Here is an 18,974-nt window from a genome sequence, read left to right on the forward strand (position 1 = left end):
ATCTCTTTTATAGGCCTATTATGCATAAAAAGTTATTTTCGAAATGAAAAGTAATGAAATTTACGTCTTTAACTTGTGCTTGTTTTTCTGCTGCACAGATACTCAATTCTAGGTCGAACTTGAGATAAGCACACATGGATTTCATCTTCAACTGAAATGAGACGATTTCTGTCCTTGTGCTTATTAAACAAGAAAAGGCTTGTCTAGAAATCCAGAACTTGTCTAGGGGCAGATCAGTAAATCTCATCTTGAGTGTACAATCAGACTGCAGCTCACAAAGTTCTTCCTCTTCTCTCAAAGTCAAATACTCAAGCTGGGCAGAAGATTCAGAGATAGGGGCCCTCACCCAGTCACACACTTGTGTTGAAAGGGAGGGAAAATACTGTTCAATTTTGTTCTGTAGTTCTTCCAGGTGGTTTTCAATAAGATGTGGGACTTGCTGATATCCTTTCACACTCTCAAACCCAAGCGGCAGTGGAAACATTTCAAGGTTTCCTTTTGAAACATATTTCCTAAACTTCAGTATCCTTTTAAGTCCAAGAATCTTGTCACTTGAAGTCGAAGTCAAAACATTTTCTCCAAGACCATGCAGAGACTTGTTCAACTGGTTCATGTGATGAAAAATGTCTTCTAAGTAGGCTAGTTTCTGCAGCTATTCTTCATCTTCAAATCACTCAGCAAAATCTGGCCTACTATTTTCTTGAAAGTGCCCTTGCAATTCACCTTTCAGCTCAAACACCGGTTGAGAACTCTTCCTCTACAAAACCATCGAATTTTTGTATGTAGCAGGAGATTTATGTGCTCTTTATCCAGGTTTTCACAGTTTTTTAAACATTCTCAAGTGAACTGGTCTTTGTTTAATAAAGTTAACAACTTTTGTAGAATCATCCAGAACTTTTTTTCATTTCATCTCCAAGAGTTTTTGACACCAGCACCTTTCTGTGAAGAAAGCAGTGTGCTGTGACGTCAGGAATTTTTTTTTTTTTTTTACAAGAGAGACGAAACCTTTCATGGACCCAACCACTGATGGAGCACCATCAGTACAGATGCCAACACAGTTCCTCCGAGACAGACCTTTTATTTCCAGATATAAGAAGACAAAAAATTAAATATATAGTAGTAGTGGCATGTGATGCAAGAAAACAAGTGTATGAGCTTATGCAGCATCAGCCAAAAAAAAAAAAAATCACACCATTCCTTCCAAATGCTTGTCCAGTTCTTCCTTAAATTTATTTAACCTATAACTTCCACAGCGACAGATGGAAGTTTGTTCAAGCAATTAACCACCCGCTGGCTAAAGGCAAATTTCCACACATCTATTCTACATCTGTCTTTTTTAATTTGAATTTATGCCCCTTTAGATTCGTAATCTGAACAAGTGGAAGGATCCCCATCAGAATTCAGCATGCTCAACCCATTCAAGGCCTGATACACCTCAATCAGATCGCCGTGCAGGTGCCTAGTCTCCAGCCACTGCAATTTTCAGAACTTAAGCCTCTCTTGGTAAGAGGATCCCTTTATTCCCCTCACCAATCTTGTTGTCCTTCTCTATACACGCTCAAGCAAATCTACATCCTTCCTAAAATGAGGCCTCCAGACTTGTACGCAGTACTCAAGGCGTGGCCTGACCAGAGGGACAATCACTTCCTTTTCCCTGCTAGCAAAATTCCTATATATCATTAACAAAACCCCATGACTTGCCCTGGCAGCCTGTCTGCATTGCTCAGAAAACTTCATATCTATAGTACTAGGTGGTAGATGACTCTCATCAACCGGTGAAATACCACCACTTTGCTTATTGGAGGCTTGAAGTGGTGGAACCCATGTTTAGTCTCTAGAGCTAAGTTCCGGCCAACCCTTCCCTATCTCTTCCATCATGCAGTATGATTGATGATTTTTGAGGTTATGATGAATGTCGTGGCGAGATCCAATATTCCTTACATTTCGAGGGTACAGCTCTAAAACGGTGTTCGCAGGCCGGCCGCTAGTTAGTACACCGGACTGAACCTATTGGTAACTCTCTAGGAAGCTTCCGGATCAGCTAGTGTATAATCTTGCTACCTCTACTCTGCCAGATAGTGAATGGAGGGAGTCCGAGTAGTGTGTATGCGTGGAGCATTGTCGAGGCCACGTTATATCAAGGATCTGGGTATATTCTTACCACGTGTACGCCATATCCAAAAATTTCATTACTTCATACAGCATGTCCCACCCACTTTTTCTTACTATTGAATACACCATGAATTGTCAAAATAATAGAGCAAGCTTATCTGCGAAAAGATGTAAACCTCCCAAGGACTTCCTAATTCATTTCACAAATATACGTGGTCTCAATTCTAATCTCAACGATGTCCATTTCCACTTGCAGTCTTCCAAACCCCATGTACTTTTTCTGACTGAATCTCAGTTATCAGTTGATTCAACTACTGCTCATCTCAGATGTCCAAATTATTTGCTGTATGATTCCTTTTGCCTCAAAGGTGGTACTTGTGCATATGTCCGTTCTGATATTCCCTGTCAGAGACTTGGCAATTTGGAATCTCCTCTCTTTGATCTTCTCTGGCTTAAAATCTCTCTACCTCATTGTGTAAAATTCATCTGTTGTCTCTACCGTTCTCCCAACTCCACTAATCACTTGGAGCTCTTTGACTTCCTCTCTTTGTTACTTGACTTTCTCCAGTCCAACTTTCCTAACAGTGAGGTAATTTTCCTTGGTGATTTTAACGTTCACAACTCCAGCTGGCTTCCGTTTTCTAGTCACACCGACCCAGCAGGTCGAGATGCTGAGGCTTTTGTAATTACTTAATGACCTAGCACAGATTGTTCATTTACCTACAAGAATACCGGACAATCCTAATCATACAGCCAATACGCTTGATCTTTTTCTCACAAACAACCCTTTTAAGTACAAGGTTGAAGTGAGAAGTCCTTTAGGCACTTCAGATCACAACTTGGTGATTGCCTCTTCTCCAATGGAACCTTTATCTCATGGCTATTCCCAACCTCGTATTGTTTGGCATTACAAGAATGCAAAATGGGATGACCTCCGAGACTTCTTTTCTTCTTTTCCTTGGTCTGATTACTGTTTCAAAACTTCTGATGTCAACGTTTGCTCAGATCGTGTCAGTGAAATTATTCTTGCAGGAATGGAATCCTTTATCCCGCACTCCACTTTAAAATCTCGTCCTTTATCTAAACCTTGGTTTTCCAATAAATGTGCTAAGGCTGTCCAAGAGAAGAACGTTGCATATCGTAATTGGCTTGTTTCTAATTCTTCAGTTTCATTTTCTGCGTACACCAAAGCTCGCAACAATTGTAAAGCAGTTATTAATCAGTCCAAACTAGAGTTTGAACAGGCTAAGAGTAGAAAACTTGCTTCTTGCCCTAATGGTAGCCGAGCATTCTGGTCTCTTGCCAAAGCTATTGGCCGCAACTTTTGCCCATCTCTGCTCCCATCTCTGTCCAAACCAGATGGTTCTGTTGTCACTTCAGCCAAGGACAAAGCTGACCTGCTAGCATCCCATTTTTCTTTGAGCTCATGTATTAATGATCTTGGTAAAACACCTCCCACCATTCCTAACACGCTCCATTCAATGCCTCCTGTGGTCTTCCGTCAAAAGGATATCAGAAGGATTTTGATGAATCTTGATGCTAAGAAAGCTCCAGGTCCTGATAGTATTTCTCCACTTGTTCTCAAAACCTGTGCTCCTGAACTTACTCCTATTTTTGCTGCCTTTTTTCACTTTCTTATTCCAAAGGTGTTTTTCCTTCTGCTTGGAAATTTGCTCATATCCAGCCAGTTCCTAAAAAGGGTGACAAATCCCTCCCATCCAATTATCGTCCCATTGCAATTACTTCTACTCTTTCTAAAGTAATGGAGAAATCAATTAACCGCCAACTCTTAAACCACCTAGCAACCTTCCGTCTGATCAACGATCGCCAGTATGGATTCCGTCAGTGTCGATCCACTGGTGATATTCTGGCTTATGTTACCCATTTATGGACTAATTCAATGGAAAGGTTCGGTGAAACACAAGTAGTTGCTCTTGACATCTCAAAGGCTTTTGATCGTGTTTGGCATAAAGGTCTTCTAAACAAGCTTCCATCTTATGGTTTGCCAACTGTTTTTAGTAATTGGTTATCCAGTTTTCTCTCTGATCGCTCACTGAGGGTGATGGTAGATGGCTCTCTGTCTTCTAACTTCTCCACTAATGCCAGTGTCCCCCAAGGTTCAGTTCTTTCCCCCACTCTTTTCCTCTTGTATATCAATGACCTTCTTCCATTGACTGGAAATCCTATCCATAGTTTTGCCGATGATAACACATTGCATTCAACTTTCCATTTTGAGAAACCTTGTCCAGCTCAATCAGCTTCAAGTTCTCGAAAATCTGCTGCCAATTCCTTAAATGCTGATCTTCAGGTAATTCTCCATTGGGGCAAAGAAAACTTAGTTGATTTCAACCCTTCTAAAACTCAATCTTGTCTTATATCTCGCAAAAAGGATTCTTCTGCTCCTATGCTTATCTTTAGTGACACTCCGATTTCTAGGCAAAATGATATATCTCTTTTGGGGATTACCCTGACTTCTAATCTCTCTTGGCACAAGCACATTACAAATATTGCTTCCTCTGCATCTAAAAAACTTGGTTTTCTCTTTCGCTCTCGGCGTTACTTTTCTCCCAAACAGCTGCTCACTCTGTATAAATCGCAAATCTCCGCCCTGCCATGGAATATTGTTCCCACATCTGGGGTGGTGCCCTCAAAACCTCTCTCAGGCTTCTTGATTCCATTCAGAAGAGGGCAGTTCGGTTAATTAATGATTCATCTCTAACAGAGTCTCTCCACTCGCTATCTCATAGACGCACTGTTTCTGCTGCATGCCTCTTCTACAGATACTTCCATGGGCACTGTTCTTCTGAATTTGCTTCTATAATTCCCGCTCTCTCTTTCAAAACAGTCCGAACACGTGCCGCCACCAGCCAACATCCATTTACTGTCCAACTTCAAACCCACAGAACCAACTTTTCATCTTCCTCATTTATTCATTCAACTGCCGTTTTCTGGAACAACCTTCCTTCATACGTATTTCCTGAAAATTACAATCTACAGAAGTTAAGTCCAATATCAACAAATATCCTCTTTCATCTTCTCAACCTCCAACCCAAGCACGGTACTAGGTACTATAGGTTATAATACCTCTCGTGTTTGGGGTTCTCATAAAAAAAAAAAAAAAAAAAAAAAATATCTGACTGCACAATTACTCCCAGGTCTTTTTCATTTTCTACCACCTTAAGTGTAGTACCACACAGTTGATATGTTTTTCTGGGGTTACTTTTACCCATACTTTGCATTTGTCAAGGTTAAACTTCAGTTGCCACTTCTTAGCCCATCTGCCCAAATTGTATAGATTCTGTTGCAGTAGCACACTAGATTACTGTCATTAAGAACCCTGCCAACCTTTGTATCATATGCAAACTTCGACAGTAAGCCTGATATACCTTCATCAATATCATTGATAAATATACAAATCAACAGTGGACCCAACACCGAACCCTGTGGGACTCCACTAATAACATTATGCCATGAAGAGCAGCACCCATTGATTACCACCCTCTGTCTTCTCCCACTTAACCAACCTTTTATCTATTGTAGCAACTTGCCCTTAATACCATTCTGCTCCAATTTGTACAATAGTCTTCCATGTGCAACAGTGTCAAAAGCTTTCCTTGAAATCCAAATGTATAATATCAAAATTATTTTTTGCATCCAGTTCCTTTGTAACCACATCATAATATCCTATCAGATTTGTCAGACAAGACTTTCCCTTAACAAACCCATGCTGTGTCTGAATTATTGCTGAAGTCTTGTCTAGATGATCCTGCAATGCATCTTTAACCAGTGACTCCATTATTTTACCAGGAACAGAAGTTAAACTAACTGGTCTGTAATTACTCGTGACACCCTTCGATCCCCCTTTGTGAATTGGGGATACATTTGCACATCTCCAGTCCATGGGTAGCTCCCCTGAGTCCAGGGAAGCTCTCATAATTATGGCTAAGGGTTTGATTCCTTCCTTTGCCGCCGCCTTTAATATAACTGGATAGATTCCATCCACCCCAGGTGCCTTTCTAGTGTTTATCTTCAACAATTTCTCCTCCACTTTGCTCTCAGTTATTACAAAATCATTAAGCACCCTGTTACAATTTGATAACCTTCTGCCATTATCAAACTTTAATAACTCCTCACGTGTGAATGTAGATGCAAAATACTCATTCAGTTTGTTTGATATCTGAGCAGGATCATCAACAGTCGAACCATAGATATCAAGTGGACCAATCAGATTCATCCCCTTCCTTTTGGAGTTTATATAAGTAAAGAAATCCTTGCTGTTTTTCTTAGCATCCTTTTCCAAAGATTTCTTGTAATCTGCCTTCACCTGCCTAATCTCCTTTGTGACCTGATTACAGTCTTGCTTATATCTGCCATAGGCTTCTGAGTCGCTTGATAATTTATATGCATCCTTCTCTGTCACGAGTCTCGTTAGTTCATTTGATAACTATTTAGGCCTAAACCTTGAACAATATTTCTTAATAGGTATGTCACTTTTAGTAGCTTCCACGATTAATTCTTTGAATGCTTCCCACTTAGAATTTACTGTTAGTAACATCGTCGGTTCATCCCGCTGGCCGACCGGGCTAGCCGGGTGGGTGAAGTGCCTGCCTGGCAACCCAAAGGTTGCGGTTTCGATTCCTGCCTCGGGCTTGGATCAGAATAGAAAGTCAAAAACTTTGGGAGGTGCATTATGGCCACAGAAGCCATTAAAAAAAAAAAAAAAAAATCCCACTGTACAGAATTTAAAAACTGTCTGAGACCACTGTACTCACCTTTACAGAAGCAAAAACCCTTTCCTTTACCCCTGATGGTAATTATATCTTTAAGTAAATTCCACATCAGTACACTGTGATCACTGCCACCTAGTGGTTCCTTTATCTGCAAATTCTTAATACACGAATGATCACTGCTGATAACCAGATCAAGAGTATTACTTTTCTGGTTGCCTCTCGAACATGCTGCTGCAGAAAACAATCATCCAATAAATCCACAAAAGTCTGACTAGTTTGTGAGTGACCAACCTACAAGTTCCAGTCAATATCTGGGAAGTTAAAATCCCCCATTATAAGAATTCCGATTTACTAGCCCACTCTATTTCTCTGTACAATTGTTCATTGTACTCATTTGAGTCATTGGGCCTATAACACACTCCTACTCTTATTTTTACTTTCGCAGTGCTTATGTCACACCAAACTGACTCAACAGTGCACTGTTCATCTATATCAACTGGATGCACTTCTTTTGATTTTATGTTTTTCTTAATTAACAGCATAACACCACCTCTCTTTCTATCCTGTCTATCCTTTCTGTGCACATTGCACTCCCCAAATTCCTGTTCAGCATTCCTTATATCTGTGTGACACCACGTCTCTGCTATCCCAACAATATCTGCCTTTGACGTCTTGACCAACACTTCAAATTCAATTTATTTATTTACTATACTTCTAGCATTGGTATACATGCACCTATTCCTATTCACCCTGACATCCCATATACCCACCTGTTTCACGATGACTGGCATCAGTCCCTGAAACCCCCATCACCCCTCACTCAAGATCGCTACTTATTCGAATAGAGGTTGTGCAAGAATCACCTTCACCTCTGCCTGCAGCTACTTTTAACCTTTTAGTCTGTGAATCCCCCCCCCCCAAGTTAGCAGTTTTCCGACCCACCTAACTGTCTCGATAGCATCAGCAAATATTCTTGCACCCTTTCTATTTAAGTGTATCCCATCCCTGTAGAAGCAGTCTCTCCTGTTAACAAGCACAGACCACACTGAAAAAAATTCTATCCCCTGAGCCTTGCACATTCCCTCCAGGGTCGAATTGATTGACAAGGCTCTCATCATGTACTCCCTCTTATCATGTCTGGGCAGAATTGCAGACACTTTCAAACTTAACCCTAACTCACAACTTTTTTTCAACATTGACCCGTATTTGTTAAGTAAATCTGCAGATCTTCTACTCTTAATGTCATTGGTGCCAACGTGTACAACAATATAACCTGTTGTGCCCTTAAAAGATGATATATGCTTTACAACGTCATCTATCCTTTTTACACAATATATTCCCCCTCTCCCTGACAGAGTCACCAACAATAACTAGTCCTTTGGGACCAGCGCATTCTGCCTTGGAGATTGCCACTGTGTTGCCTGATGTTCAGGAGTGAGCTCTGGCATTGAGTTGGGCAGCTGAGAGCTTGACGGTCCCCTCATATCAATTTCTTCGAGGGCATCTACCCTATACCTCAATCTCTCTTAGACACTCAGTAGACAGTAGAACACTGAGTTGATGCCTGATTTCTAGACACTCTGCACCTGGCACACCCCAAAGACATCCTCCTTGGCTAGATCATGTTCTGTTCCATAGAGTTTGGCAAACGTTTCACAAGTTGCACATTTTTTTAGGCTGTGATGCATTGGAGAATCCCCCCCCCCCTCAGTTCTCCCCCGAGTCACAGCACTCCTGCCACTTTGTGCCTGTTGCTTTGCTGCTCTACTCTGGGGCATGGTATTTTAAATTAGTAAGATCAATAAATTTAATTAATTGTCAATACTACGCTATCTAATAGAATCCTAAATGCAGTGATGCACATTACACTATATAATTATACATTAGAGCTACCTACCTGTCTTCCTGACAATAGAATCACCATTAATAACTAGTTTCTGTGGGACCAGTGCATTCTGCCTTGGAGATTGCCTGTGTGTTGCCTGCTGCACAGAAGTGAGCTTTGGAATTGAGATGGTCAGCTGAGAGCTTGATGGACCCCTCATTCATTTCTTTGAGGGCATCTACCCTACAACTCTCATAAACACCCATCAGAACACTGAATTGACACCTAATTTCTTGGCACCCTAGGCACCTGATGCGGTGGAGAATCACCCCCTTCATTTCTCTTCTGAGATCTTTGCTTCACAGCACTAGTCTGGGTCATGATTTCCATTTAAATACAGTTTAATTAACAATGAAATTTAATAAGATTAATAAATTTATTGATCAATTGCTAATATTATAGCTAACAAATTCCTAATACAGTTCTATGTACTATTCTCTCTCTAGTTTTGTGTTATACCTTACGCTATCAGTTCTAGATATACGTTACCCTATTTCGTATCAATTTATACAATGGCGGAAAGTTCAACAATATTGGCGGCAACACTGGTACAAGCAGTAAGCTGCAAAAAAAAATTACAAAAATCACCAGTTAGATTTTAAAAAAATAAGCTAACGAACGCTACTAAGGCTATTTAATATCTTTGTAGAACACAATTTAGTAACTTTATTAACTAAGAATACGGTAAAAATAACAAAACTACTTATTGTTTTAAGCAGCTGAAAATCCACTGACGGTTCACAGATGTTTACCTACCGTGCCATATGAAGAGTCCAGTTTACTTGTGTGAAGCCAATAGGCAGGACAAGCTTTGGCATTTGACTGAGGTGACTCTAAGAACAATACAAAACATGTCTGGGGTTTCTGAATGGGCCAGGAATTTTTGGTGCTACAGTCTCAACAAATAGGGGACGGATTGAACATCTTTTGTTTAATATTTATTCAATATTAAGATTTTTATTTATTGTATGAAGATGCTGCTATATTGAAAACAAATAAATAAATGTATTCCTTATATCAATTAATATGTTGAGATTAGAAAAGTCCTTTGACTATTGGGATCTTTAATGATGAAACTTGAGATATCATTTAACTGTTAGCCATATGGCCCTAGATAAGTGGGGAAAAAAATAAATAAAATAAAAAAATAAAATAAATGTCCAGGAAATTCCAGATGCATGGTAAACCTGTATATACACAATACATATACAGGATGTTTCAAATTATGTATACACACTTTAAAAATTTATATTTAATGAACAATATATAAATTTTTTTTGATACTTTGAAGACAAAAAACATTAATTTTTTTTTACAACAATAAAACTTTACTTTTGTTTTATTGTTTTGCACAAAGATTGCATTTCTTACAGCTTCAACATTTTCATTACTTGTTGATATCCTCTTCCTGCCACACATGCTAAGTTACTGATATTCTGAATGGTTCCATGCTCCTCAAATTTATCCCGAAAACAAGTAATTGCTAAACATGTGGGTGCTTTTATTCCATATCGTGATTTCCAAGCACACTGAACTTCATTGACATTTTCATATTTCCAACACCATTTTATAGTTGTCTTTCTTTCTTCAAAACTTAATTGGGTACTCTCCATCGTTTTAGAGATATCTATAAAATAAAACAAAAATTAAATTATTGAAAAAAAAAAAAAAAAAATTGTCTATTTTTAAGCTACAAAATGAGTTTAAGAAAGTTAAATTGGTGCATATTGTTCATTTACTGGCAAATAAAGTTGTCCGGCCTAATTAATAGCAATGTTGTTAAATATAATTTATACACATTAGTTTGTCAAAGTGTTGTTATATATACATTAGACACCTGGTGTCTAGTGCATATATAACAACACTGGTAAAAAAAAAAAAAAGTCAATTTTCTTTTTTATTTATTTATAAATGTATGTGCAGGGCCTTACAGCTACACCAATGCACTCTGCACATTATACAATAAACAAAATAAAGAATAATAAAATATAAAATTATAACTATATACAAAGCCACACATTTTATAATAAAAATAACATAAATACAAAATTAATAAAAATGATTAAATAATTAAATCATATAATTAAAAATATCCTCACTTCAGAATTTGGGAAAGTGGTGCTGTTTCAATTTTGATAAAACAACATCAATATCAGGACTTTTTGACGTCAGAGCAGTTTGGATGCAAGGTGTGGGCTCAGCTCTGAGAGCCCACACTCTATTCAAAACATTTACAGTTGAATGCCACCTCTCATCTGTATAGAAAAGGAGTGTTGAATATTCAGCCTCCCCATTCTGACATAAATTATGAAATAACTGCATGTTTAGTGCATATGTCCTTTGACAGTATTGACAATTTTAATTACATCATTCATGACAACTTCCAGTTCAGGTTCCAACTGCTTCACAACCAATGCTTGACAACGGATCATACAGTGATTTTGTATTTTTGGATCTTGGATTTTGTTTTTTGGTCAAAGCCAAAAAGCCACTAACTTGACCCAACATGGCTGGAGCCTCCATCAACAGACAAACCAATACAGTTTCTCACTTTAAATCAATGCCTGGTTTTTTTGAAATGTGCATCAACCTTATTGAAAATATCGATTCCACGAACTCTTGATTTCCCCTGTATCAAACATACACCATCAGCTGCGAATTGCTACTGACATCAGTAGTCTCATCAAGTTGAATAGCAAAATGTTTGCCCTCTTTGACTGAAGAAATCACTTGTTCCCTCACATTTTTGGTAAGATAGAAATTTTTTCTTTCACAACTCTTGCAGACAAAGGCACTGAATGTAGTCGCATAGCTTCTTTCTGGCCACACATGATTTCTGCCCTTTTCACAGTTGCAGGTTTGACCAATTCTTCACCAATGGTATATGGCTTCTTGTTTTGGGCAATCAACCAAGCCACTTCAAAACTAGCTCTTGATACTAAACGTTGATCAAATGTACCTACTAAGTTGTTTTCCAATCTTTGCCTTTTGATAGTTCTTTCCAAATTCTCAAAGTATTCCCATGGTTTGGAAGAAAGATGTGAGTGCAAATTATCCAAGTGTCTCTTCAATTGATTCTTTTTGAAAGACTCTGCAGTCAGCACTTTAAAACAAATGACAAATTGTCGCTTCATTTGTTCTTTTGTCTTCTATTTCTGTTAAACCATAATTGAGGAACTCTTCCAGGTATATCCTTTTTCTATTTGACGCCATTTGAAGGATAGAGAAAACTAACTGAAAAGGGAAAATTTTAAATTAATTATTTTTATTTTTTCTGAACTTTCGTTACCCCCAAAATTTTTACTGTTTCCCCATTTGGGGTAATTTATCCCTGTTCCCCGACCCCTTCCATAGAAGCCATGGAGAAGGGAAGGAAGAGAGGAAGACCAAGAAGGATGTAGTTAGATGGTGTGAGAGAAGCTATAAATAGAAGAGGATTAGTGGACGGAGATTGGGAAGATAGAAGAAAATGGAAAAAAAAAAATAAAGGAATAAAGAAATCCTAAGAAGAAGATTTCAATTCAGGGTCACAATAAAATAATATGACCTCAATCTGCCCTATTATGGGATAAGTTTCTCAAATTTTAAAATAGCATGCACTAGATATATTGAAAGAAACATTTCTAGTATTAAATTATCCCCGAATCTCAAGTTTAATATTGTTATGACAAATTTTATATACTGAGCACCCTGCTAATTGTGTCTGTTGTGCTGAACACCAATTAAAGCACTTAACATATTTGACATTAGTAATGTTTTTTTGATTTAGTGCAATTTATTTGTGAGTTTAAAGTTATTTACATGTGTTTTTTTTTTTTTTTTTCATGCAGCTACTGAACTAAAGGAAAGAATTGAGAATTGGAAAAGGGCCAAAGAAGAAAAACACAGGGCTCACTGGCAGCAACAGCAACAGCACCAATAATAATATCTGTAGTTTAAAACAATCAGTTGAACTGTTATTAGTATCCTTCTAAGTGTGATTATGCGTGGACCACGGCCATTCAGGGATTGGCCATAAACTAAGAGGGTTACTTTTCTCCATTAATGATTTTCTGTAAGAAGGAAAACTGTGAGCAACTGTGTAATTATGTGTCAGTCAGCCTGTTCATCTTTCCCCCACGTGCAGATTTAAATCTGCTAGTGCAATCGTCACATGTAGGTAATTTGTCGTAACTGTTTTTAAGTACGGGACACGCAGATTTATTGTGTAAGTAATTAGTTAGTTCGCTGCTTGTGTTTCAAGGAAGGAAAAAAAAAAAAAAAAAACCCCTGTGAATAACAGAAAACATCTATACATAGTATGTAGTTTTAAAAACAAAATAAAATAAATAAAGTTTTTTTTGGACTTTTGCAGTTCAGTTTCATTGATATTTCAATTATTGAATATTAATATTAAATCTATTTATTCTTTCAAAGTTATATATAATTTTAAAAATTTGAACTGGAAGTGACCAGTATATTCACTAGCAATATAAAGGCTGTATCCCTTCCTACTCATTTGGAATGTTCCAGGTTCAGTTCCTGTTGAAACCTAGAGAAACTTTTAAAGAATGGTGGAAATCCACCATTTTGTGATTTCCCCCCCCCCTCATCTTGAAAACAGGCAAGCTGCCAATGAAATACATACATTTGTAGATAAAAGTTGGACGGCTGAATTTTAAGTTTACAGCCTGGCCTCATTGCAAGTAGTGTTCTAATAGGAATGGAAAACGCTAGCATTTGCTGTTTTGTTATACAGTGAAACCTCTTTTGACAAACACCTCGTTGTTGATGCACAGGCATGGGTCCCAACTAGCAGTATTAAATGTCACACATTAAACACCCTCTCCAGGATGTAGACACTTTTTGTATTTTCAACCTCCCTGGACTGGAAACTTAAATTCTTTCAGGGGTAACATTTAGAATTAATAATTTCATTGCTGCTGATCTCATACACGTTTTCATAGGTCAACAGGCATATTAATTAGATTTGTGATGAGTATAAATTACTCATGAAGTATGTTGCACAAGTCATTAATATGCTCACCACTGCTGGTACAAAAAATGTTTACAAGCGTCATTTTGACTGTCCAATACAGTTTTACTGGCACATATCACTGTATTTTAATTAGCAAAGCAACAAAATTTTAAAGCAATTTTACATGCAGGATTCAGTTTGTGTTACATTAAAAAAAAACAGGATGGGAATACAGCTGTAATACATTTCTTTCAAAAAAAGAAAAAAAATTAACACCATCAATGGATTGCATAGGTAGTTCTGACCAATAGTTAATATAAACTTTGTTACTTTGATAAAAAAAAAAAAAAAAAACAATGGCTTTATCATCTGTTCAGGTCTCAGTCAAAAAGCTAGACACTCTCCAGCTTTTTGACTGAGACTTGAACAGATGATAATTTTCCTGTACTAATGTATACCACCTTCTCTTAATAGCGAGAAATGACAATCATTTAAGTAGCTACATACGAAAGTTTTGTTGAAGTTTATTTGTGTATGCAGGTTCCTCTCCTGGAATAGTGGTCGAAAGTTTCTTTATGCATTTACTGTGTGTTAATTTTTTAAGAATGGAAATGACTGGTTTTCTGCAGTGTCATTCATACATACAAATTTAAAGGGGGTTGATCTGTTAAATCAATTTCCGGGAGCAGTGTGTGAACATAAATGATGAATATGAACTAAAATTAGTGAGTGATTCGAGGCTATGAAGTAAAGTTGAAGAATTTTGAGCTCTGGGACAAGGATAAGTTATTTTTTGAATTTTGCACTTTTTTTGAATATTAAATTGTGTTCAATCAATAATTTAATAGTCCTAGTCATAGAGCTTTTGTATCGGTGATTTGGTGCAAATATCATATCATTTAACCTAGTAGTGCATTGCATGGTAGTGGAATTGCAGTTTTATTTTGGTAAATAAGACTTTGAAGGTTCTAATCACATAAGTTAGCATATATTCTTTTGTTTTCAGCTAAGAAATTTTATTTATAGTAAGGCTATTACTAATTTAAACTCTATTGATGTAACAGTATAGCCTAATATATACAGACAATTCCAGCTTTAAGAGTTCTTTTTTTCAAGTACCAACAAAATCAAAAATATGAACATTAATTGTAATAAATAAATGTAGCAACTACTGTGTATGCAAATAATGCATGCACAGTAGTTGCTACTACTGTGCATGCATTTGTTTGTTCAGGCAGAGTTAAGGATGAAGATCCAACTCTTAAAGAATTTTGGAAAGAATTCCATATTTTAGATGCAATCAAAATAATAAAATTAGCTTGGGACAAAATAGTGTAGTAGTAGTAGTGGCATGTGATGCAAGAAAGCAAGTGTATGAGCTTATGCAGCATCAGCCAAAAAAAAAAATCACACCATTCCCTCCAAATGCCTGTCCAGTTCCTCCTTAAATTTATTTAACCCATCAACATCCACAACGACAGATGGAAGTTTGTTCCAGCAATTAACCACCCGCTGGCTAAAGGCAAATTTCTGTACATCTATTCTACGTCTGTCTTTTCTTAATTTGAATTTATGCCCCCTTAGGTTCGTAATCTGAACAAGTGGAAGGATCCCATCAGAATTCAGCGTGGTCAACCCATTCAAGGCCTTATACACCTCAATCAGATCACCGCGCAGGTGCCTAGTCTCCAGCCACTGCAATTTGCAGAACTTAAGCCTCTCTTGGTAAGAGGATCCCTTCATTCCCCTCACCAATCTTGTTGCCCTTCTCTGTACACGCTCAAGTAAATCTACATCCTTCCTAAAATGAGGCCTCCAGACCTGTACTCAAGACGTGGCCTGACCATTACCTTATACAGAGGGACAATCACTTCCTTTTCCCTGCTAGCAAAATTCCTATATATCATTAACAAAACCCCATGACTTGCCCTGGCAGCCTGTCTGCATTGCTCAGAAAACTTCATATCTGACTGCACAATTACTCCCAGGTCTTTTTCATTTTCTACCACCTTAAGTGTAGTAGCACACAGTTGGTACGTTTCTCTGGGGTTATTTCTACCCAGTATGCAGTACTTTGCATTTGTCAAGGTTAAACTTCAGTTGCCACTTCTTAGCCCATCTGCAGAAATTATTTAGATCCTGTTGCAGTAGCACACTGCCATTACTGTCATTAACAACCCTGCCAACCTTTGTATCATCTGCAAACTTCGACATTAAGCCTGATATACCTTCATCAATATCATTGATAAATATACAAAACAACAGTGGACCTAACACCGAACCCTGTGGGACTCCACTAATAACATTAGTCCACGAAGAGCAGCACCCATTGATTACCACCCTCTGTCTTCTCCCACTTAACCATCCTTTTATCCATTGTAGCAACTTACCCTTAATACCATTCTGCTCCAATTTGTACAATAGTCTTCCATGCGCAACAGTGTCAAAAGCTTTCCTGAAATCCAAATATATGATATCAAAATTATTTTTTGCATCCAGTTCCTTTGTAACCACATCATAATATCCTATCAAATTTATCAGACAAGACTTTCCCTTAACAAATCCATGCTGTGTCTGAATTATTGCTGCAGTCTTGTCTAGATGATCCTGCAATGCATCTTTAACCAGTGACTCCATTATTTTAGCCCGAACAGAAGTTAAACTAATTGGTCTGTAATTACTCGTGTCACCCTTCGATCCCCCTTTGTGAATTGGGGATACATTTGCACATCTCCAAATTACAAAGAATAACTTTTTTTTTATGTAAATCCCAAACACGAGAGGTATTAGAACCTATAGTACTTGTACCGTGCTTGGGTTGGAGGTTGAGAAGACGAAAGAAGATATATGTTGACATTGGACTTGAACTTCTGTATACTGTAATTTTCAGGAAATACATATGAAAGAAGGTTGTTCTAGAAAACGGCAGTTGAATGAATAAATGAGAAGATGAAAAACTGGTTCTGTGAGTTTGAAGTTGAACAGTAAATGGATGTTGGGGTATGTGTTTGGATTGTTTTGAAAGAGAGAACGGGAATTATAGAAGCCAATTCAGAAGAACAGTGCCCATGGAAATATCTGTAGAAGAGGCATACAGCAGAAAGAGAATGTCTTATGAGACAGCGAGTGGAGAGACTCTGTTAGAGATGAATCATTAATTAACCTAACTGCCCTCTTCTGAACGGAAACAAGAAGCCTGAGAGAGGTTTTAGGGGCACCCCCCCCCCCAGTTGTGGGAACAATATTCCATGGTAGGGCGAATTTGCGATTTGTAAAGAGTGAACAGCTGTTTGGAAGAAAAGTAATACCGAGAGCAAAAGAGAAAACCAGTTTTTTAGATGCAGAGGAAACAATATTTGTAATGTGCTTGTGCCAAGAGAGATTAGAAGTCAGGGTAATCCCCAAAAGAGATATATCATTTTGTCTAGAAATTGGAGTGTTACCAAAGATAAGCATAGCAGAAGAATCCTTTTTGCCAGAGATAAGACAAGACTGAGTTTTAGAAGGATTGAAATCAACTAAGTTGTCTTTGCCCCACTTGAGAATTACCTGGAGATCAGAATTTAAGGAATTGGTAGCAGATTTTCGAGAAGTTGAAGCTGATTGATCAGAGCAAGGTTTCTCAAAATGGAAAGTGGAATGCAATGTGCTATCATCTGCAAAACTATGGATAGGATTTTCAGTCAAAGGAAGAAGGTCATTAATAAACAAGAGGAAGAGAGTGGGGGGAAAGAACTGAACTTTGGGGGACACCGGCATTAATGGAGAAGTTAAGACAGAGCCATCTCCCATTACCCTCAGTGAGCGATCAGAGAGAAAACTGGATAACCAATTACAAAAAACAGTTGGAAAACCATAAGATCGAAGCTTGTTTAGAAGACCTTTATGTCAAATACAATAATACCTTTGAGATGTCAAGAGAAACTGCTTGTGTTTCACCAAACTTTTCCATTGAATTAGTTCATATTGAGTAACATAAGCCAGAATCCATACTAGCGATCGTTGATCAGAAGGATGGTTTCTAGGTAGTTTAAGAGTTGGCGGTTAATTGATTTCTCCATTACTTTAGAAAGAGTAGAAGCAATTGCAATGGGACGATAATTGGATGGGAGAGATTTGTCACCCATTTTTAGGAACTGGATGGATATGAGCAAATTTCCAAGCAGAAGGAAAAACACCTTTGGAATAAGAAAGTGAAAAAAGGCGGCAAAGAACAGGAGTAAGTTCAGGAGCACAGATTTTGAGAACAAGTGGAGAAATACCACCAGGACCTAGAGATTTCTTAGCATCAAGATTCGTCAAGATTTCTTAGCATCAAAATCTTTCTGACATCCTTTTCACGGAAGAGCACAGGACACATTGATTAGAGCATGTTGGAAATGGTGGTAGGTGTTTTGCCAAGATCATTAATACATGAGTTGGAAGAAAAATGGGATGCTAGCAGGTCAGCTTTATCCTTGGCTGAAGTGACAACAGAACCATCTGGTTTGGACAGAGATGGGAGCAGAGATGGGCAAAAGTTGCGGCCAAAAGCTTTGGCAAGAGACCAGAATGTTCGGCTACCATTACGGCAAGAAGCAAGTTTTCTACTCTTAGCGTGTTCAAACTCTAGTTTAAACTAATTAATAGCTGCTTTAAAATTGTTGCGAGCTTTGGTGTAGGCAGAAAATGAGACTGAAGAATTAGAAACAAGCCAATTTCGATTTGCAACGTTCTTCTCTTGAACAGCCTTAGCACATTTATTGGAAAACCAAGGTTTAGATAAAGGACGAGATTTTAAAGTGGAGTGTGGGATAAAGGATTCCATTCCTGCAAGAATAATTTCACTGACACTATCTGAGCAAATGCTGACATCAGAAGTTTTGAAACAGTAATTCGACCAAGGTAGAGAAATCTCACAGGTCATCCCGTTTTGCATTATTGTAATGCCAAACAATACGAGGTGGGAATTGCCATGAGATAAAGGCTCCATTGGAGAAGAGACAATCATCAAATTGCGATCTGAGGTGCCTAAAGGACCTCTCACTTCAACCGTGTACTTAGAAGGGTTGTTTGTGAGAAAAAGATTAAGCATGTTGGCTGTATGATTAGGATAGTCTGATATTCTTGTAGGTAAATGAACAATCTGTGCAAGGTCATTACTAATTGTAAATACCTTGGCATCTCGATGAGCTGGGTCGGTGTGACTAGAAAATGGAAGCCAGCTGGAGTTGTGAACATTAAATCACAAAGGAAAATTAACTTGGAAACAAAGTAAAGAAACCTCCAAGGAAACAACATGAATGTGGTT

The 18,974-nt window shown here is 37.9% G+C and overlaps 1 protein-coding gene across 1 annotated transcript in view; it reads left to right on the top strand.

Moving 5' to 3' along the window:
- Window positions 1-12,981, top strand: part of Ube4B (Ubiquitination factor E4B) — a 538,247-nt gene extending 525,266 nt beyond the window's left edge. Inside the window, exon 26 of the mRNA XM_090389644.1 lies at window positions 12,558-12,981. Coding sequence (XP_090245770.1) covers window positions 12,558-12,649 — 92 coding nt within the window. The 3' untranslated portion in view covers window positions 12,650-12,981. The remainder of the gene's footprint in view (window positions 1-12,557) is intronic.
- Window positions 12,982-18,974: the final 5,993 nt, after the last annotated feature.

This window comes from Mastigoproctus giganteus, chromosome 2 (assembly GCF_048544385.1).
Source record: "Mastigoproctus giganteus isolate SK-2022 chromosome 2, ASM4854438v1, whole genome shotgun sequence".
Taxonomy (NCBI): Eukaryota; Metazoa; Arthropoda; class Arachnida; order Uropygi; family Thelyphonidae; genus Mastigoproctus; species Mastigoproctus giganteus.